This window comes from Lathamus discolor, chromosome 4, assembly GCF_037157495.1.
Source record: "Lathamus discolor isolate bLatDis1 chromosome 4, bLatDis1.hap1, whole genome shotgun sequence".
NCBI classification, from domain to species: Eukaryota; Metazoa; Chordata; class Aves; order Psittaciformes; family Psittacidae; genus Lathamus; species Lathamus discolor.
The window spans coordinates 117,667,867-117,684,536 of NC_088887.1; the positions used below are offsets into that span (position 1 = coordinate 117,667,867).

A 16,670-nucleotide genomic window follows, 5' to 3' on the forward strand; every position below is an offset into this window, starting at 1 on the left:
ATAGTCCCAACTTACAATTAGTTAACATAATCATGTTTACGAGGTTATGTACTGAGCAGATATTTTTCCTGTTAGTCAGATTGCTAGCTCTAGTGGCTCTTTGTGGTATTTTCTGACTACAATTATTGCCCTCATTGTGCAAATATGGCAAGCTAAACCAAAGGATGAACACATGTTGATCTACAGCAGGAAGATGATAATGTTTGTGGAAGTGTCATTTTATATTATAATCTTCATAGAGGTATTTAACCATTGAAAATTAGCCAAGTCCATAAAAAGCCGCTGAATAATTGGTAACTGTGTAAGAAGGGTTATGTTTTATCTTCAGACATAATTTAAGCAGCATTTATTAAACAGTGTAATCAAATACCTCTATAATTAATAAGTAATTTGAAAAGAATCATAGCAATCAAGATCCTAGTCATATGATGAATGTGTTTAGGCTGTTGTTATCTGTTGTCATGTCAATATATGACTGTCCCACATGCAACTGAAATGTCAGGAAAATGCTGGCTTTGTGATATAGCTCAGTCCTTATCAGTATTGAGACTGAAAATAAACCAGAACATTCCAAAGCACTTACTGTTGTTAAGGATGGCAATGAAGTTGCACCCAGAGCAATTTAGACACATTTCTGTTGGCTATTGCTATCAGGAAATCTGTTTCTTGCCCATATCAAGGTGGGAGTTTAAAAACTGGAACAACCACTCAAATTGATTTCCGGGTAGATGAGAACTATCAGAGCATTTCTTCCTTTCAGCAAGGGAAAAAAAAAAAAAAAAGGTTTTGTTTTATCCGCTCAGGATAACACAGCTGTTTTCATGTATATTCTTGAGAAAAGGGCAATGTACTTTATAGTCTATATCAAGGTACCAATATGTGCTTATAAAGGATAACTTCTGAGAAGCTAAGATCTGGAGCGTAAGTGAAGATACTGGCACTCGGAATAGATCTGAATTGGAGTAGGAGTAGAATTTACTCCTAGAGGCAAAGAACAGATTATCACTGATTCAATGAGATGAATGTAGTCTCCTATAACATCCTCGATAGAACGGTTCAAGCCATCTGGTGAATATACATCTGCTAAAATAGTTTTTAAAAATAACCTTTTAAAACGAGCAGTCCTGTGAGTAGATCCAGTCTCTTAGCTCTTTGCCTGATTGTGAGTCCTTGAATCAAGAACAGAGCTCAAGAATTGGTCCACCCAAGAATAGAACTTTCCTGCAGAGAGGTTAGGCCTCATGCAGTCGGTGTGTCTTGCAAAATAAATGCCAGTCCAGAATCCAGGAGAGAGCTGGCAGCAAAGGGAATGCTGCTAAGAAACGTTAGGATCGCCATGCTACAGCTGCTAAAAGGTCCTTCTAATTTCCTGTATCAGGGGTACGTTTTCTTTGGTTATTTCACGGAGATGAAAGGAAACTTATTCATACTCTAAGCTGGGGGAAAAAAAAGAAAGCGCTATCTAATTGTGTTAGTCTTAGACCTATGAAGAGCCTGCGTATGGTGCTGCAGGCAAAGCATCACACTAACATCATGCTTTGGTTTTCCTTTTGGGTAGAGAGGACTTGTGCCAAATGAAATACACAATGTAAATATATCCTTGAATTCTTCCGTTACAGGTTCAGGGAAACCTTTATACTTCTCCAGTCCTACTAAATGCTTATCATTTAATTTTCTCTCAAGATAGATAAGCACAACCTATAAGTTGTCCATTTAACAACTTAACATTATACTCCAAAATAAAAGGTTCTTGGAGTTGACCTTGGTGACATACTTCCTATTTGTTTGTCAATATACTAATCACTTCTTCTATAGGATAAAAGAAAATTAAAACTTAGAGCTATTATTCAATATGGTATTGCCAGGTCATTCAAAGGAGGAACCCTATGGGTACCCTATAGCTGTAGAATAACCGGCTTCAGATTGCCATTTTACCCTAACCCTTAGTTACTAGAGTTTGTTTTACATCTGCCACTCATACATTCCATACTTTCTCCAGTTTTGGTAGGATTAACTATTATGACTGTGAATACTCTAAATATTCACAGGAGAGCCAGTAGTTCTTTAAATTTACCAGATTCCTGGCTTCCATATCTTATTTAGTGTTTGAGACAAAGTGACCTCCATTTTAGCATTCTCCATCTCCAGATTATGCTGAACATCTCCTTGGTCTCATGTCATGATTCTTTAGATGATGAAAAAATGGGTAATTCTAGTCTACTTTCTCTAACACTCTCCATTATCATATATACAGTATCATATAAAGCCATTTCTTACTGTTTTTGAAGAAAATATGACCCCAGGATTCCGTGCGATACAGATTGATACAGAAGTTATTTTATTTTCCTTTATGATGATTCTGTACTCCTAAATTCTTCTTTAAATCCCATTAGACTGATAATTTCCTTACAACCTTTCTACCTCCCAAATGTCTCAAAATTCAGTATTCTTTAGATTTCTTCTCATCTAGAATATTCTTAGGTCTCTGATTTTCACTTTTTCCAAACTTGCTTGTAAGGTTTACTTTCTTCTGCAGAAGGATACTTCCTTTGGTAATTTTCCTGATTTGCAAATGACTAACAGTGGCTTTTCACTTCACTCTTTTACGTTTGGAATTATTGAGAAGTTAACAAAGTTTAGTGTTATTGCTCTATAAGTAACTTCAAAGATTTATTTTCCTGGCTGGTTACTTGGTTTGAACCAAGTCACACAGCAAAGAGGATGGAATTAGTGATGAACTTATTCTGTCTTTTCTCCAAGAAGAGAAGTGTAATTAGAAGTATGAGATGAATCATGGGCACATGCCTGGATAATTCTGGAAGTTATATAGAAAGACTTGGGAGTATTGATCATTTGGAGATATTCTCTGAGAAGAGGTTTCATATGCTTCATGGACAGACTTCACCTAAGCATATGGGATACCAGCTTGCAATCCAAGCTGGCAGAATGATTAAAAAGAACTTGAAATTGAGAGATGGGAAAAGAGTCTGTTGAACAATCATTAAATTTCTTCATTTAACACCAAGGCCAGGGGGAATTTTGGCTTCAGGAAGGTAGCGGTAACAAATATAGAAAAAAGGAGCTCAATGACTGAGGAATTCAATGGAGTAGCAATAAAAAATAGCAGTAGTCAGAAAAAGAACACCAAGAACCTATGCAACAAAATAGGGGATCTGAAACCAGTGAGAAATCAAAACCAGACTTGACTTCATAATTGTTAGAATGGGATTGCACCAGAGAAGGTAAATATTAGCTGAAAGATGTATAACGTTCATTAAAAAATACTATAATATCCTCATATCCTGGTAAAAACCAAAATCATAGAATCATAGAATAGTTAGGGTGGAAAGGACCTTAAGATCATCCAGTTCCAACCCCCCTGCCATGGGCAGGGACACCTCACACTAAACCATGTCACCCAAGGCTCTGTCCAACCTGGCCTTGAACACTGCCAGGGATGGAGCACTCACAACCTCCCTGGGAAACCCATTCCAGTGCCTCACCACCCTAACAGGAAAGAATTTCTTCCTTATGTCCAATCTAAACTTCCCCTGTTTAAGTTTTAACCCGTTACCCCTTGTCCTGTCACTACAGTCCCTGAGGAAGAGTCCCTCCCCAGCATCCCTATAGGCCCCCTTCAGGTACTGGAAGGCAGCTATGAGGTCTTCACGCAGCCTTCTCTTCTCCAGGCTGAACAGCCCCAACTTCCTCAGCCTGTCTTCATACGGGAGGTGCTCCAGTCCCCTGATCATCCTCGTGGCCCTCCTCTGGACTTGTTCCAACAGTTCCATGTCCTTTTTATGCTGAGGACACCAGAACTGCACACAATGCTCCAGGTGAAGTCTCACAAGAGCAGAGTAGAGGGGCAGGTTCACCTCCTTCGACCTGTTGGTCATGCTCCTTTTGATGCAGCTCAGGATACGGTTGGCTTTCTGGGCTGCGAGCGCACACTGAAGCCGGCTCATGTTCATTTTCTCATCGACCAGCACCCCCAAGTCCTTCTCCGCAGGGCCGCTCTGAATCTCTCCTCTGCCCAGCCTGTAGCTGTGCCTGGGATTGCTCCGACCCAGGTGTAGGACCTTGCACTTGTCATGGTTGAACTTCATAAGGTTGGCATCAGCCCACCTTACAAGTGTGTCAAGGTCCCTCTGGATGACATCCCTTCCCTCCAGCATATCAACCGGACCACACAGCTTGGTGCCATCGGCAAACTGAAATCGGCAAAATTACTTTGGGAGAAGAGTTTTCATAGAATCATAGCATCATAGAATAGTCAGCATTGGAAAGGACTTTAAGATCACCTAGCTCCAACTCCCCCACCATGGGCAGGGACGCCTCATACTAACCCATGTCACCCAAGGCTCTGTCCAACCTGGCTTTGAACGCCACCAGTGATGGAGCACTCACAACTTCCCTGGGCAACCCATTCCAGTGCCTCACCACCCTAACAGGAAAGAATTTCCTCCTTATATCCAATGAAACTTCCCCTGTTTAAGTTTTAACCCGTTACCCCTTGACCTGTCACTACAGTCCCTAATGAAGAGTCCCTCTCCAGCATCCCTATAGGCCCCCTTCAGATACTGGAAGGCTGCTATTAGGTCTCCACACAGCCTTCTCTTCTCCAGGCTGAACAACCCCAACTTCCTCAGCCTGTCTTCATACGGGAGGTGCTCCAGCCCCTGATCGTCCTTGTGGTCCTTCTCTGGACTTATTCTAACAGTTCCATGTCCTTTTTATGTTGAGGACACCAGAACTGCACACAATACTCCCCAAGTGAGGTCTCAAAAGAGCAGAGTAGAGGGGCAGGTTCACCTCCTTCGACCTGCTGGTTATGCTCCGTTTGATGCAGCCCAGGATACGGTTGGCTTTCTGGGCTGCAAGCGCACACTGAAGCCGGTTCATGTTCATTTTCTCATTGACCAGCACCCCCAACTCTTTCTCCGCAGGGCTGTTCTGAATCTCTTCTCTGCCCAACCTGTAGCTGTGCCAAAGGCACATTGTTTAAAAACAATGTTATGTTCAGGGATGTATGCAGAAACCTGCAGTATGATATTACCTCTGTTTTAACAGGGAAATACTAATGGAAACAACTTGCAGCTCCTTACATGCAAAGGAAATAATAACCACACTAACGGCTGTTGAGTTCTGGACATGTACCCTGTAGATTTCTCAATATAGACTCTATTTGTCAACATACCCTGGCCTTTGTTTTGATAAAGAACAGAGATATTCCTGAAGAGACTGTCATAGAAAATAAGGTTGTATTGAAAGCAGATGATACTATTTAGTTTAAATTAAATGGAAGAATAAACAAACCAGACATAACTTAGAAGAGGTTTTGAACACTTTGATAAATAAAAGAAGCTAATGAGGAGAGTTAAATCAACTGTATTGAGGAGCTTAGGGACTTAAATGAGGAATAAGCTTGGCATTTCTTCATATTAAAGATAGAAAAATATTCTCTAGAACTTGCATCCAAAGAGTGGGACAAAAAACCTCAAAACAACAAAGTTCCTGATCTAACCAGAGAAAAAGTTGTCTTGGCAAGGATACCAGTGGCAAGAAATGAGGCTACAAGTAACCAGGAGAGATATGTCCACAAAAAAACCACTGCTAGAAAAAGCAAAACTGAATAAAGGGGTAACTGACAAACCTCCTAAACTTCATTGGCTTTGTAAAGACTTCTAAAATTAATCAAATGCCCTTTAACCACATTAACAAAATTAAAAAGGAATGGAGAGTTAGTGGGGAAGGAGCAATCTGAAATCAACTTCAAATGGCTGCTGGTCTGAAGAAAGATTTTGCTACAGGTTTTAATAAGGACAATAATGTTGGGCACAGAGCAGGCTGGCAACTGAGAAATCGATGTATTTGCAATAACTCAAAAGAACCTGTAAAAAGGTCTCTGGTTTTCTGGTCCTCACTGCCAATAGGGATGTGCTAATTTCTCTTAGGCTGTGTGGCACAGAGCTTGGCTCCCACATGCACAGTTTTGCCATGACTCACCTGCAGTTTTGGTGTTCTCACACTTTACTACTCATTCCTTCACTCTTGCTATGGCGCTGGCACAATTGCTGTTTCTTTTCGCATGAATGGTGCTAGCAATAAATCAGAAAAATAATTAGTCAGGGAGTAATGACAAAACTAAAACAGTGTTGCCACCTCTGGAAGATTAATTTGCCTACCATAGAGTATGTGCTTCAGGTTGTATTTAAGGTGGCACATCAGCTGCAAAGGAAGAATGTATTGAGAAATCTTCTAGCTTCTTAACTGTAGGCAAGGCCACAGAAAAAAAAAAATTGGAAGAAGAGAAAAATTAAAGATGCAGGTAAAGACAAATGGAATAAAATTCAATGTAAGCTTACACAAAGTGCCTGTACCAAGTAATCTGATCATCTTTATTAAATAAAAGCTGGACTTGGACTTTCTGTACTTGGGAGGTTGCTCTAAACTGATCTAGCCTTGGAAGCACATATGCTAGGATACCCCACACGGTGTGTTGCCACCACACACGTTGTGTTGCCACCACCGTCTGGATGGTGAAGACAGAAAATGTTTGGACCAAAGGGAGATAACCTACATTGAACTAATTCTGTCTGGTTCAGAAGTATGTCACAAAACACAAAGAGAACTAATGAAATTTTGGGATAATGCAAAGTTGAGAGACCACACTGATATGGGGAAATGTCAAGATCTATTTTTCCTTAAGGACTAAAAGAGCAGAAGGTGGACAGTGTATAACAGCATGAGGGGTGAGGTCAGGTACTGAAGGAATAATAATTATGTGGACTGAAAAGACAAGAAAAAGAAGAGCTGCATTAGCAAATGACTGCACCAATACAAGTCATCTACGTAATTTTATCTCACTAAAGGAAAATGTGGCTTCAGTGTATAACAAGTCTATTTTGTCCATCCAGGGAAAGACAGAACAGAACTGAATATCATTTTTCTTGAAGTTATTGGTGTTACTTCATGTGCCTTACTATGAACAGTTCAGTTTTCTCTTGTCCAAAACAGATTAATCCAGCTGGGATACAACTGAAAGAACTAGAACTATCAGGGAAATTAAGAGCCTTGTTAATTACAGGGAACTAAAAGCATTTGGCTTGTTCACCATGGAAAAACAAAGGTTGAGAGATAAATATGCATTGATTCTTCATTAATATATCACAAGAGTTCTTACCAAATGGATATATGATCCATCCAAGTTAAATGACAATCATAAGTCTACAAATAAAAATATCCACTATACACTAGCAACAAAGAAGTATGAAGTTCAAATAAAAAAATATTTGAACCACATTATTATTCCAAAAGTATAGGAGAGCTTTATTTTAAGTGAAGTTCAATCAACTTCTGTGAATGCTGAAGTAATGTTCCCATGTTCTATTTCTTAATACTAAGCAGCTTCAAGGCTCAATCGTGAACATGAGAGAGAACATGAAGGCCAAACACACACAGTCCCAGGGCTGAGAATTCCACAGATCCAGGGTTCGAGAAGTCAGGAGTACAAAAGCTGAAACACTAACACAGTGGGATCTCATGCTCTGCTCCTCAAAATATATTCTTGTCAGCACCACTACTGATATTAAAAGACAATTATACTGAGTGGTTTCCAGACCCAGGAAGCATACTGAACATTTGTATCAGTAATCATTTTTCTTTTTCTCTAAGTCTTATTTGGATCAATATGATCAGTTGGAGGACAGTCTGTGAGGTGTAGGAAAATACGTACACTTAAAAGTGCAAGTTGACATGTTACTAGAAGAATGACATAATTCTGACTTCATACGTTGACTTCTTCTCAGCCAAACATAGATGACTACGTTGAGGTAGTCCCTCTTGATTCGCTTTGTTTTTAGTGAAGAGGAATAAACACTTTCATGGGTTGAATCATGTCATCCTAACGTAGATGTCAAAAGTAAGTTAGATTAACTGCTCCTGAAAATGCTAATTTTTCCTCAACTGATTATAAAGGGAGCCCAAGGGAAGAAGCTCGGAAACAGGTATGTCCACTGTAGTGTTCTAAGAGATGAATTCCACCCCAGGAGACAGCTGTCCTCTGTCCCAGTGGACAGGAATAATAGGCGAGGAATAAAGGAGAAAAAGAGAATTGATGTGGCCAAGGAGATAAAGAATAAGTGAAACCAGAATATACCCAGAATATAGCAATGAACAAAACATACCATTAGCTATATTACAGAGATGTGGAGTAAAGGTTATGGGAAGGGAAATAGCATGGAAAAAGACTACTAGACTTGGTTATATTGCCCAACATGTTTATTTAGGAGACAGACAAATACTGTTACAATTCCATGTGCAGGAATGTTTTATGTTGTACAGATGTACACACGAGAAGTATTGTCCAGCTCTGTAGCCACACTCAAATTAGATAGAAGCAAACATGCAAACACAGGCACATTCTTACAGGTAAAACAGAAAACAACCAAAACCATGAATCTTTATATATTTTGTGTTGCAACAGCACATTGCCAATGGAAATCAGGGTCTCATCCTGCTGCGTTAGACGTTATACATAGAAAGGGAAATAGTGGATAGAGTGAAAAATGTTGATGCAATGCACTAAAAAGATCACTTTCTGCATTCTTTGGCAGTGGACAAAGGTTAACATTAAGCCTTCTGACCAAAGCTAAAGGACCTCAAGTCCTCACTGGTCTTTAAAATTATATTGAGTTAACATGACTAATTCTCACCTCTCAGCTGATTTTATGCTGACTTTAAGGCAAATGAAATACAAATAATTTCCTTTATTTCCCACTTGTGGGAGATGTCCCATCTTCCAAAATGTGTCCTACCTAGTTCTTATCGCAGCCCATAATGTTATGCTTATAGCTATGGCTATACAAATGCATCCTGAAAAATCTTTAAAGCATCTAGTGGTTTTGATTGACTTGATGCACCTTCAAGATACTTGATCATCCAGCAGTGCTAGTTGAGTACATGTAAACTTCAGCACTTCAAAAGTTTAGCATTTTAAAAGCCATCTTCAACCGGGCATACTCATTTGAAGAGACCCAAAATCAATAGTTGCTTTGGAAAATTCATACCACATTTGACATTTCAGATAGAAAGACAGGATAATTTATTTTATCGTTTAGATATACAAAGTTTTATTTAATTTTATAGTGTGTCGGACAAAGTTACTCACCTCCCAGAATAGAAATTATGAAATCATTAATTTCTGTAAATTGAATCATTTTTAGAGATCAGAAAATTGCTCAGCCTCTCACAGAAAGACTGGGTGCAGTTGTGCAAGAGGACAAGCATGTTGATTCATACCAATTAGGCTATGCATTACTTGGAAGAACCTTCACAAATCTTCCCCTCCCCCACCAAACCCAAATTTAGACGTGGGAAAGAGGCTTCTGTATGCTATGAAACAATCCTTCCATTGGAAGGCTGGCAAAATTCCCACTGTTTGAGGAGTGAATGAGCAATCTTTAAAAGCACTAATCCTACCAATTCTCCATTTCTCTTCTGCTGGGCTTAATAGTTACCAGCATAAAGGCTAATGGGTTATTTTATTTCACTCTATTCTTGTGTCTCTCATTATATAACAACATTAAAATAGATTTACTTCTGATCGTGCTTTAATTTTAAGGAGAGTGATGCATAATTACATTGTTTGCAATTATCAGATTTCTCTGTAAAGCTTAGCTCAGAATAGTGTTGATAAATCCTGGAAACATGCAAAGAAAGCCCTGTTTTGCTTTCTTAAGGGAAAATTACTGTTTGTACTAGAGAAGTGGGCAGAGCTGCTTAATTTATTCCTCGTACACCTGTGGCTTATTTGTCCCAAACTCTCATCCAAAAAAATCTCTCATTAGCTTCTTCAAGGAGAACTGAGTGTTCGTGGTGCTACATCTCTTCCTTTTTCCTTTGGTCATCTGGACCTTGTCACAACCATTCCACTAGCTTCATCTGGTTCCTCTCTGAAACCTCTTATTACAAGTCTAGCTCCTTTCATGACGTAGTTCCTCACTATTTCACTTTCTCCCACATCCACTCCTCCTGTGAGTACAAATATGTTTCTGATTTGCTCAGAAAAGAATCCCTGTAAGTCTACCTCCCTGTCCATCCTCTTTATCCTTATCAGAGGCTAAGGGCTCCCAAATACTACCTTGGCTCCCCACCACCTCCCTATTCCTTCCTTCACTCCACCCATGTCAGTTTGCATTCCTCTTCCACTCTGCTCCCTTCTTATGAAAAATACTTCTATAGGCATGTACCAAATCCTTTCAAGCTTCATCCCCACGAGCCATCTCCCCCGATGCAAAACTAAGAACTGGCACTTTAAATAGTATTTAAGTTTAGGAAGATTATTCAGAAGGAACTCCCTGCTATTCTTCAGGGTCCTTATCAAAGGTGAAAAGATACTAGAGTCAGTGAAAGCACATTAAGGATGCTCCTAGCAGGAGATCAATTAATAGATATTTCAATCAGGCAAGACCACCACGTGTTATTTCAACACCCTTAGGACGCCAAAGAGCACTTTGATCGGCACCCTGAAACATACACTTTGAGGCATCACTGCTCCAATCCAGACTCTCCCTTCTGCTGCTGTTTGAATCAAGGAAACGGCTCAGATAAAAGTCCCACTCCGCCTCCCTTTCCTCCTGGGCGGAATTTGGTTCCTCAGGCTGATCGCGCTCTCCAGCGAGAGCCGGTTCCCTTGGCTCTCGCCTCCGAAGCCCAGGAGCGAATCCCTCCGGTAACCCGCCTTCCCCCTACCGGGGGGCTCTGCTAACCCGCATGGGTACCGAGAGACAGAGGTCCCCCCCATTCCGCTGTGCCCTGCTGAGCTGAGGGCTCCAGCTCCCGGGTGTGCCGCCTTTCCCAGCTCGAACCGAGAAAGGCTTTACCGACCCGTGTAGGGCTCTCCTGCTCTCGTTAACACCTTGGTCCCTGGCATGTGCAGCCCAGGCACAAGCCAGACTGTGTCCGTCACCGCTTCTTCCCCGTTTCTCCCCAGATCCCACTTGCAGCTGCCCTCAGGCTGGTAGCTGCTCCGTGGGGTGCGATGGCTCACCCCCACGGATTTGTGACCCGCAGGCATCCCTGGCGTGCAGTGAAGCTTATAATGACTAGGGAGAGGAAGTCCCATCCCTCTAAAAACTGCTTCTGTTCCTAAGTATGACTTAATTTAAAACAAGGGCGAAAGAGTGCCTTCCGCTAACTGCCAGTTAGCTGGAGCTAGTCACTGCGCGGGAAACACGAAAGCACTCGGGAAGCGACACACGCTCGCACACACACACACACACACACACACACACACACACGAACCCCCCAAACAAACAAGAATCACCCCGGAAAACCAAGTTCTCTCCCCTCTCCTTTGGGGCGGAAGCAGCCCGCTGCCTTCGGGTGCGGAGCTGTGCCGGTACGACTCGGAGCGCGCTGGCTTCAAGCTCAGGAGACGTTGTGCCTCAGATTACTCACATCTCTCAGCAAAGTTTGCTACCCCGACCTGCGTGCGCCTCGCAAAGCGATGGCGTTCAGGACACGAAGCAGCAGCGGCTTCGGGAACTGCTTGGTGCTGTGAGAACCTCAGTAGATACACCACTATTTCGGGGATAGCACATTACACTGCAGCGGTACCCAGCACCAGCCGAGCGCGGGGCCGAGGGCAGCACCCGCCGAGCTGCGCGCATCAGATAAGAGCCAGCGGCATCAGCGGTACGGGGCGAGGGGGGAAAGCATCCCATGCGGCGGGACAGCCGAGAAGCGGAGCACAGGCTGGCAGGGAGGCAGATCCAAGAAGGTGGTGCTGACTACAGAGTTTTATAGCTTGACGCACGTGTAACCAGCCCAGCAAAGACGAGAAGGGAAAGCAAATAAGTTTAGCAACTAAAAAAACGCAGAGCCACATTACAGCTCACAAATAAAAACTAAAGACACGGTTCAAGGGAAACACCCCCTTTATTTGCTGCTTTCTGGTTGAAGGATATTCGCTGAGGAGTAAAGACAATTTTGTGAAAGACTATCGTAAACTGCGATGAAGAGCGGGCTGCGCCACTTTCCCACACAATCACAGCATCTTCAGAAGTACCTTAAGTTTTAAAGTTCCTTCTTTCTTCCTCCGACCGCGCTCTTTGTTTTCCGGGACTTTAATCGGATTGCACAGATTAACCTCATCAGCAGCTCCATAGAGACTGCCAGTGGCTCGTTAAGAGCCATTAGCGACCTGCACTCCCCATTCAGAGCTGGGGCAGGGCAGAGAGGCAGCGTGCTAGGGAGGGCCCTAAGTGCTGAGCCCTCGGAGGGCCCGCACCCACAGCGGGGCATTTTCTGGTCGGGCAAGGCCTCCTGAAGCGGGGCTCAGGACGCTCTTTACCGCTCAGGTGCGGGGCTCGGGCCCTTCCTTACCTGCGTTCCGGAGCTTGCGGTTCTTGAAGACGGAGACTATGACCAGCAGGTTGCCCAAGATGTCCACCACGGTGGTGAAGATCAGCACGCTGGAGAGCGCCGTCACCACCCAGGCTGGCCGCGGGGCTCCCCCCGCCGCCTCCTGCTCCCTCTCCGCCAGGCCGAAGTGGGCTCTCCCGCCCGGGTCGCAGCAGTTCCTCAGGGACCCATTCTCCAGCATCGCCGCTTCCCGCTCCGGCGCGGCCGCCGCGCTGACTGGGCACCCGGGGCGGCGGGAACGCTTTTAACGGCCGCGCCGAGCGCGCTGCCCCTCCCGCCCCGCCGCGGGGCTGTGGGCGGGGCTAGAGCCGCGGCCCCGCCCCCCGGAGGCGGTACGGGAGAGCCCAGGGGGCGGGCACTTCGCCTTGGCACCGCCTCCTCGGTGGCCGGTGTGGGTTGGCGACAGCGGCGCCCCTCACGGTGAGGGGGGGCCAGGCCGGCGGGAGGTGCTGCGGCCCGGACCACGGGCAGCGGAGGCGGCGGTGCCGGGTGCTCCCCGCTGGCGGAGGGAGAGCCGCGGAGAGCGGCGAAGGTCGGGCGGGGGGGGCGGCGGCGGCGGCGTCCGTCTCCTTCAGCGCCGCTCCTGCTAGCTTCCCGCCTCCCTGCCCGCCTCCAGACGCTCCGGGCGTCCAGGGGGGTTCTTCTGGTTCGTTTCTGCCCTCAGTCCGTGCGATAGACACAAACCGGTTTCAGGGTCTCGCGCTTACGTTGCCGTGGTCTCGTGCTTGGCGATTGAACAGAACGTTCTGTCGGATCCAGACTAAGGACGGCGCCTGCAGGGAGGTAACTGGAAAAGTCACGGACAGGGCACGCTCCGAATGGATGTCAGCTTTGAAAACACGTGTTTCAGAGGTTTCTCCTTTCCAGCTGCGGGAGCATCGATAGACTTCTCTCTGCAATTAAGTTTGAAACGTACAGCTTCACTTGGGATCACAAAGCGACAGATCCCATGTGCTCATTTGCGTTAAATAAATAAGATGCATGCGACAAAGGACAGACCCTGCACGTCTCCATGCCTAGCTTCCAGCCCGGCTTCCATAGTTCCAGGTGCTGCTGGCAGCGTACCGGTGGGTTCACACAGCATGTGCTGACAATTAGGGCTGCTCACAACAGACACAACTGAAGGGGGTTGTGTCCTACTCCACGTTGCTTTCAGGCCAGCCAGGCCACACTGGATCATTATCCTGCTTCCAGGTTTTGCCCCCACTTCTGCGAGTGATGCAGGAGCAATACCCTACAGAAGAGGTTGCTGTGTACCTGTATTCTGTCTTTGTCGCTGTTCAACACCGACAAAAGTATGCCTCATGGTTATCCAAGAATTAAATCTTGGAGTAGGCTGCCTCGTTGAGTTAATTTACAAGAATTGGCAAGTTTCTGTCTTCTTTAGCAGTAAATAGCTTGCTATAGCACACTGATTCTTTGAGACTTTCCAATACGCTGTTGTGCACCAATGTAATCAAAATGCTACATATTATTGTGTGTACTTCTTCTTCCAAATTAGAAATAGTTTATTGTTGTTCAATTTAAATGTATTCCTAATCAATTTTAGACACACTGAAGTAGTCCTGGTTGGAACTAACATGAAACTCTGTATGTGGTTTTTTGCACCAGTCTTATTTGCACCCATTAAAAAAAATAATCATATCTCAGATGCTTTTGGTTAATGTAGGCAATATGTAAGGAATCATGATCCTTTTCAAATTACAGATGGAGTTCTCATGGCTTCATGACTTGAACAAAAGAAGGACTTCTGAGGATTATCACTCCTGAATAGTTAATATACACAGTTAATATAATAGTAAATAAACTCCTGCCAATATTATGGCAGTTCTGCTGTAGGAAAGTAATAATTGCACACTTGACAGAATAGGCTCATTCTTGATGGAAGCAAAAGTAACTTGATTGTTCTTCTTTCTCCAGAAATTTAAAAGGGAGTTTATCCAAGGAAATGCCTATTTTCTGTATTCATCAATACAAAGAAGGATTTTTCTCCAGTTAATAATAATCTAGCTTTAAGAAAAGTGTTTGCATTACAGTGTCACTCTTTTATCTACTCCTGCTCCAATTTTCCTTTTCAGAAAGTTGGTATCCCCACTGCCCATTATCTATGTACTACTCGTGTCCTATTGCCATGCTATGGAAAACTTATTATGATTTATTTTCATGCCTCGGGCTCTCTGGGCATCTTTCTAGCATCTAGTGCTTTTAGGAGAAATGTACCATTTTGATGTCTGTTATTACTACAGGATTTATTATCTTTAACTGTTTGTCAAAAGCTTAAACTGTCCCTGAGCACGAATTTGACTTTTTAAGTTAGGCTTTGCTCCTGGCATTCTCAAAGTGTGCAGTTCTTCCGTACAAGAGGAACACCATATACTTTCCCTGCCACTCACAATTGTTACGTATCATCACTCATTTTATTTTATAGCTCCCAAAAGCGTGCCAAGTGATTTAGAGAAAAATTAGAAAGCTATGGCCTGAATTTGGCCTGAAGTGCAAGCCTGCTACAAAATGTGTAATACAGTAAGTGTTGCTGGCTTTGGAAGACTGTCTTTGGAAGCAGACTGTCTTTTGTGGCTGCACTGGCACTTGTCAGTGGGAAAACAAGTAGGTAGGGATCAGAACGGTAGCCTTATGCCTCAGCAACCTATAAAGAGCAGGGACTTCAACTGATCTGAATTCCCACTCTTCATCGATGTATCAGTAACATACGTCTGAATTACTGTTTAGTGTTATCTATTTAAGGATAAGTTATAAATGTTAAACTTTAAATAATCTGTAGATGTTCTTATTCAGGTTTTTAATAGCCTTATTTCAAATTAAGTGAATTCTCTTTGGACATAAAATGCATGTTTAAGCTATTGCTTGTGACAATCAATATGAAATAACTCATTGTTGCAGAAAACACTCCGCCTCAAAGAAAGGTTATATTCTTCACAGTTGGATTGCTAAAACCTTTATATGTTTAAGTTTGGGGAAATTTTATTCTGTTTCTAGGAAAAGTAACTGTTTTTTTGAAAGCAATCTAAGTTTTCTATATTTGTATTGCAGGATAAGACCAGTAATTCCTGGATGGTGGAACAATCAAATATTCCATTCATGGCTCTGTTGCCGGCGGCTGTACTCTCTTGTTTGCCTTTCTTTTTCTTTTATTTAATTTTCATTCTGAAGACAAATGGCTGCTTCCTACAGATACATTCATGTGCTTTGTTTTCTGTGTTTCACTGATTTGATTTTCTGAAGGGACTCATCTTTAATCAGTCACATATAAAAAAATTTTCATGAGCTTGAAGGACATTTCAGGACAGAAGCTCCTGTTAGTGAAATCTCTTGAATTTGGGATATTACAGTAGATCAAAAGAAGAAATTCTGTCTCTTCTCTGTGTGTTATGCCAGCACACATTGCTACAAGGACCACATATTTCTACAAGACCAAAGAGCAATTTGGTGACTAAGAGCTAAAATGTAGAGTCTCCAAATCATGTTCCTAATTTTAACTGTCAGTGTCAGGTGCCTGTTTTCACAGTGTGCACCATGGCAGAGGCTGGAGTTTGGACTTCCATACCACTTCATTTCCTACCCAATTTTGATTTTAGTTTTTAAATAGCTCTCCATATTTTTGAGCCCAACCACTGCTCAAATGAAAGCCTGTTTGGCTGTCCAATGCTGTCTTGAGCCTGTACAGAAAAGTGTATCTCCTCTAATGAAGAAGAGTGTCTTATCTATAGGAACAGAAGATTAATTTAGCAACTTTTTCTGGTCTGGTTTTCATTCTTTCCCATGCACTGTTAATATTTTTAAGTAAACACCAAAGCCTTAGTTTGGGAAGGGTTATTTTGCCCATAATTTTCCAACCATTTTTTTCCTGTTGGTAATTGCCCATAAAATGAGATCTGTCATTCTGTTCTCAATATTTTTTTGGTATTTCAGTAACATTGAATTTTCATGGTACATAACAGTATCCTTTTGCTGAGAACTGTCAATAAAAAAAGTCACCTGTTTTCCAAACTTCAATTTCAATGAATTGGGAAAAACAAAGATGGGGAGCAGGAAGGGATTTAGGTTGGGTATGTCTCAACCTCAGAGAGAGATATCTACTTCCAGAGGAAGTACTGTCATCACTGGATAGTTGTGGGAGGCAGGTGGAGTAGATAACCTTGTGCATGTCTTTCTGCTGAAACTGAAGAGGATCTTTGATGACTAGCTTAAAGCAGGTACTTCAATGTTAGCGATTAAAGGGGACT

General features: G+C 42.9%; 1 protein-coding gene and 1 long non-coding RNA gene across 3 annotated transcripts in view; one reads left to right on the forward strand and one right to left on the reverse strand.

Annotated features, from left to right (window-relative positions):
• Positions 1 to 12,617, reverse strand: part of MTNR1B (melatonin receptor 1B) — a 33,091-nt gene extending 20,474 nt beyond the window's left edge. For both annotated transcript variants that reach the window (XR_010612492.1, XM_065678788.1), the window contains exon 1: positions 12,388 to 12,617. Coding sequence is in view for 1 of the 2 variants with exons in the window: in XM_065678788.1 (XP_065534860.1) it covers positions 12,388 to 12,607 (220 nt within the window). In the remaining variant the exon portion in view is untranslated. The remainder of the gene's footprint in view (positions 1 to 12,387) is intronic.
• Positions 12,618 to 12,862: 245 nt separating this feature from the next.
• LOC136012833 (uncharacterized) lies at positions 12,863 to 16,434 on the forward strand. The gene is made up of 2 exons (XR_010611986.1): positions 12,863 to 13,493; positions 15,478 to 16,434. It is a non-coding gene; the product is annotated as an uncharacterized LOC136012833 (long non-coding RNA).
• Positions 16,435 to 16,670: the final 236 nt, after the last annotated feature.